Raw genomic sequence first — 5,818 nt, forward strand, 5'->3', positions numbered from 1 at the left:
CTCCGAGAGTACGGCCGTAATACTACTCCGAATAGAGTATATCGAGCTTAATATATACCTATATATAAGGAATGTCCTAGAGTTCGATAGCCCGGTATATAAGTATAGAGTAAGATAATAAACGGGGAAATATATCCTACTCTAGTACTCGAATATAGTATAGAGTAGGAACGAGTTTATCCGATTAATAGAAAGTATAAATATATAGACTATACTATTAACTACGAGAGAGATAAAACTAGTAGTATAACGCCTAATAGTACTCTAGTGCCTCTAATAGTTCGTATAGATAGAGGTAGAGCCGACGATAGAGTAGAAATAAGAGAGAGAGATAGGAAAAGAAAAGAGTAGAGAGAGCCTAGACCTAAGAGAGAATAGGTACTTAAGAATCGCTAATCTACGATCGTATATAACGATAACCTAATACCTAAGAGCGCCGTAATAGGCGCGATATACGAAGTAAATAGAAGATAGGTTTTATATCGCGAGACTTTTCGCTCTCTAGATAAAGATATATAGATAGCTCTATATAGACCTAGATAGGAGCCGGTTTAGGAATATAAGACTTTATCTATCTATCTATTTATAATCTTATAGTAACTAGATAAACTAGTCTTACTATTAATCGTCTATACTAACTTACTCTCGCTTTATAAATATATAGTTAAGCTCGGTACTACTAAGAAGAAATACTTAATAATCGATATTATAGTACTAAGATAGATATATAAAGCTAGAGAGGTCTATAAAGTATACTAGATTAATAGAACTACTAACTCTACTAATACTATAACTAAATTAATACCGAATAAAGTATTAATAACACTTATTAATTAAGGAACGATATTATATAATATCTAAAGATAGATTAAAAAGTAAACTAACTTAGTAAAGACGAATTAACTCGATAAAATAATATAAATTCGAGAATAATAGCTATCGGCTAATTAGAGGCTAGAGATATACTATTAGTTATTAGAAGTATTAATTTTACTATAGTTTTAAGTAAGTTTATATAAGAAAAGAAAGATTACTAGTATTAGTTTAGTAGCTACCTTATATAAACTAGCTTAGTTAGCTAGATTAATAGATATTCTATTCTAGTATAGAGATAGAGATAGAAGTATTATATATATAGCTAGCTCGTTCGCTACTTTCTTTTAAATTAGAATATAAATCTTTATTATACTACCGACTTTATTATCTAACTAAATACTCTCTATAAAGAAGCCTATCTATACTATATACGTCCTTCTATTAGTTATAATTAAAGGCGTCTTCTTATAAAAGTTTATCTCTTTAGTAGTCTTAGACTCTACTACCTATACTTAGTAGCGAAAGACAAGTATAATTAGCCCGCCTATCTCTAATTACTTCGTATAGAACCTTGTTCGCTAAGGATAATTAATATAAAGACTTACTAAAATTATTAATAAGATATACTTCCCTTATATTAAGTCTATAAACACACTATACGCATCAAGGATCAGGATGGAAAGTGACGCCATGGTAAGTTTCGCATGTCTGCCACGTGCTCACCGATGAGCTTGAGCACGAGCCAGGGTCCGAACATCGGCGCCGAAAAGCGTCTTCAAAAGTTGCAAGTGCTTCAGCATCCGTCAGGCGCAAGGAACTCTCGCAACCGAGTGTCCAGCCATTCTTTCTGGTCCTTCCGGTAGCCGTGCTCGCCGATATGGCTGATGAACTCGTCTTGAACGCCACCGAGACGAGGCAAGATATCACCGAGCACGTTCGAAACGAAACGCTTCACGTTGTCGATGTGTTCGCCAGATCGTAGGAGGGCGGCATAGATGTGGCTCTTGGATGTGAACCTCGAGTCATTACTGCCCGGGCACGCCTCGCATATATAGCGACTGTATGCCTTGCGGTATTTGTCAAACTCATGGGGCTGCAGCAGCTGCCTCGAACCTTCCGGAGTTGGCCACACATACTCAGGCTCCCAATCCTTCCGCATGAAGTGTGGCACCGAGGACCACCCGATTTGACGTGGAATGGCTTCGAGGCAGTCCCAGTCGATGAGGCCGGTGACATTACCTCTGTCATCCACGAGAATGTTCTGTGGGTTGAAGTCGGACTGCATAAGGACGAACCCGGGCTCACCTGGCTCAACCTTCACAACATCGAGGAAGCGCTCACAGAAGAGCTCCCAGAGCAGAAAGAGTCCTTTGATGAATGGATCATCATTGTCATGGGGGTAGTTGTATTCATCAAATCGCTTGCGTTTGGCGGCATGCACGTAGTCCTCCAGCGACGACCTGAATGGCACAGGCTTGAATTTGCGCTGGAGCACAAAGATGTCATCTGTCGTAAGGCGTGAAGTATCACCCACTGTCGGCTCCGAATCGTCTTTGTCGAAGTGCAAAGCGCCGTAGCGGGAGAACACCGCTGACTCGAGCAAAGGCATAGTGTTGGCCAAGCTGTGAAGGATGTGATGGCGCCTAGCGTCCGTATCACTGAAGTCCTCGCCCTCTCGTTGAGGCCACACCTCCTCTACTGGTCTCCCACCCAGGTATGACATCGCAATGAATGGTGCGCCGATCTCGTTGTCCAACGATAGGTCATAAGACAACAACCGCGGTATGGGAAGGTCTGTTTTGTCCCGAATATACTTCATGCCCAAAGCAGACTCTCGGAGCAATTTTGCGTCGAAGTCATTCCACCTGCCTGGAAATCCGTAGGCTGGGACTCGAATGCATGTCCGTTCTTTGAAATTCGACTCGAGAATATAAGCGCAGTTGTACGAGCCGCAATGCTTGCTGATGAGCTTGTAGTTGGTATCGGCTGCCTCCTTCGACTTCTTGCCAATTTTGTCCAACAGCTTCACGAGCTTCTCGGCTGCGATATCTCTTGTTGGTCCCCAGTACAACAATTCTTCAATCTCGCTTGCTTCTGCGAAATCTTCGGCGACGAACAATCGACTACTGACACGACTCGGCGGCCTTTGGATAGGTGAACTGCCACCATCACCGCTGGAGCGGCTTTCTCGCTCCACAATGTCGTTCAAGACGCTAAACTGGATATGCCTGTGATCCGTTTGGATCTGAGGTGCACTTGTGGCCCGGTCACGGCGCGTCTGGTCTTGCGCCAGATTATCGGTGGGGCCAGGAGTATTGCCATTCGAGTGAATTGCACCATTGTCGATGCTTTGTGTGGAGGTATCCGACTGTGCGGCTTGGGTTGTGATACCGTCCGTGGCTCCGTTCGTGAGTATACCGCGTTTCGAATGGCTGCGTTGCGCGCTGCGCAGGAACCATTCGCCCAAACGCTCTCGCTTGCCTTTCTTTGAGGTCGTATAGACAGTCTGGATTGTTCCTGGCCCAGACATGATCAAGGGGATACCGCGAAATTAGTTTGTCTGTGAGTGAGGGAAGATGGGTTGGGAAATTGAGGCAGCGATATACCTGGCCACGATCATCATTCCATGCTGTGGGCACAGGCTGCGTGTGATTGCTGCACTGGTCATGCTTGCACTCGTCATGAGTTTGTCCTGAAAGCAAAGTTCCAACGTGATCATCTGCCATTCGTTGAAATCATGTGAATAGTGAGAGGCCTCGAGAGCCATCCTCACTCTGCCTCCAACTTCACGAAACCCTACTCTTTGTGCGTCCGGCATGCCTACCTTCCTACCTCGTGCTCTGCGGCGCACAAATTCGCATTTCTCCTCCCTCCCACGGCCGCCAGTGTATTGTATCCGCTCCAAGAGTCTTTTTCTCTCCTCAGCCGCTGATCAGGCTTCGGGTAATGTGTTCTTCGTGCCTGCGGACCAGACTGAACGTCGAAACAGGTGGCCTCATCAATCTTCTGGTCCGGCGGGATGTCGAAAGGCAGAAACACTTTTAGCCTGTCTCTGCGCGTTGGTGCTGCGTCAGCTGCAAGAACGCGTAGCGCGTCGTGAGGTGATCTTGCTGGGGAAGATTGGCAGCGGAAGGTCCGACGAGGTCAATGCGGTCGGCTGTCACTTCCTCTTCTTCTGCCTTCTCAAATACACAGCCATCAACATTCTTCCATTCTACAACACGACAATGTCCTTCCTCCATCGCCATCACATGCAACCACATGGTTTGGAAGAATTGCTGCGCGTATAGGGCTTCGGGGTGAGCTCCTCCGATAAGCTATGGGTATCCCTGTGGACCCTCCAGGACCCTCTACCAGCATTGGGAGGTGGGGAGCGTGGGGAGCTGTCTAGACACGTCGAAGACAGAGGTTTGGGGGTCAATGCTATGCCGAACGTCGGCCTCTGCGGCGATATCGATGGGCTCATTGTTTCAAAAGCCCTTTATTTGATAGAACGGTGCTGCTCTTCTGCCCGTTCATCTTTAACCGTGACCTTAGATTTGTCCCTGCCTTCACCGAGTTCGTCAAGATCTCGAAGAATTAAAATTCCGCTCATTCCGCAACACTCACAGAACAGCATGACTACGAACGGCACCAGAGGCGCTGCCTCCCCTCCACCAGCAGGCATCTACGTCCCAGTGCCTACCTTCTTCGCAAAGGAAGGCAGCGCCAACTACGATGAAGTTTCTCCACCGATCGATATTGAGACCCAATCCGAGCACTCCCTCTTCTTGGTGCGAGGCGGCGTGAAGGGTCTCGTCATCTTGGGCAGCACAGGCGAGGCAATCTTCGTGCGAAACTCCGAGCGACACGAGTTGATCAAGAGCCAAAGAAAGACATTAGACGATGCTGGGTTCAAAGACAGACCGATCATTGCTGGCACAGCAACGCAGAACATTGACGACACGGTGGAGATGATCAAGGACAGCCAAGATGCAGGTGCAGAATACGCCATGGTGCTCGGACCCGCGTACTTCGCTGCAGCAACCAGCCAAGCTGGTATTCAGAAATGGTTCGAAGTGGTCGCAGATCGCTCACCTATTCCAATCTTGATGTGAGTTTCGCCCATAATTTTTAGGACACATCCCAAGAACAAAGTCTGACGCCTTCGCAGCTACCACTACCCAGGCGTGACGAACAACCTGTTCATTGCTCCATCGACATTTGAGAAGCTTGCCGCACACCCAAACATTGTTGGCTGCAAGCTGTCACACGGTATCATTGACGACCAGACTTTGATCGCCGCCTCGCCAAACATCGACCACGACCACTTCTACGTCTTCACCGGTCTTGGCCAGAACCTTCTTCCAGTGTTGACTATTGGTGGCGTTGCCGCCATCGACGGTCTGGCAGGATGTTTCCCACGAGTCGTGGTCAAATTGTTCAAGCAGTTCCACGAGAGCTCCGCCAAGGGAACGAGCAAGGAAGATCTTCAACTCCAGCGTGATTTGCAATTCCGCATCTGCGAGGGCGAGAAGCTCATTGCCACTTGGGGTCCCGTTGGTATGAAAGAGGCGATCGCCCGTGTCTGGGGTATCGGCAGTGGCAAGGGTAACCGTTTGCCACTAGCTGGTGGTTTCCAAGATGGTGACAAGGAATGGACCAAGTGGGAGAAGGTGTTCAACGGCCTCCGTGATTTGGAGAAGCAGTTTGAGGCTGAGGACAACAAATAAGGGCTAGAATAGATCGCCTGTACCGAATTTTTGGCGCACCTTCACATCAGACCGGATCTCGTCTTCCATGTGCTGATGGAAGTATCAGGTACTGTATTGTTTCGTCACGCCGGCGCGTTCCGTTTGCAGACGCGACGACGTATAGTTGCTGACCGGCCGTTCGATAATCTGACACGAAGCTCGCGAACCTACCAGATTTCACGCAAGTCAGCTCACGGCAGCGGCTGCCACAGCTCGCTCGGGTACGACTATTGTCCGCTCGTGCGTGCTGTTTCCTGAACGCGGTTCGC

The 5,818-nt window shown here is 47.5% G+C and overlaps 2 protein-coding genes across 2 annotated transcripts; one reads left to right on the forward strand and one right to left on the reverse strand.

The window, feature by feature from the left end:
* Window positions 1-1,609: 1,609 nt before the first annotated feature.
* RHO25_008587 (uncharacterized protein) lies at window positions 1,610-3,346 on the reverse strand (the record flags this gene model as incomplete). Its single annotated transcript, XM_023604406.2, has 1 exon — window positions 1,610-3,346. The coding sequence occupies one exon, from the start codon at window positions 3,344-3,346 to the stop codon at window positions 1,610-1,612; it is 1,737 nt and encodes a 578-aa protein (XP_023460529.1).
* Window positions 3,347-4,433: 1,087 nt separating this feature from the next.
* RHO25_008588 (uncharacterized protein) lies at window positions 4,434-5,528 on the forward strand (the record flags this gene model as incomplete). The annotated part of the gene is made up of 2 exons (XM_023604407.2): window positions 4,434-4,909; window positions 4,970-5,528. 2 exons carry the CDS (start codon window positions 4,434-4,436, stop codon window positions 5,526-5,528), a joined length of 1,035 nt encoding a protein of 344 aa, XP_023460528.1.
* Window positions 5,529-5,818: the final 290 nt, after the last annotated feature.

The sequence above is a fragment of the Cercospora beticola genome, chromosome 5 (assembly GCF_033473495.1).
Source record: "Cercospora beticola chromosome 5, complete sequence".
Classification (NCBI taxonomy): Eukaryota; Fungi; Ascomycota; class Dothideomycetes; order Mycosphaerellales; family Mycosphaerellaceae; genus Cercospora; species Cercospora beticola.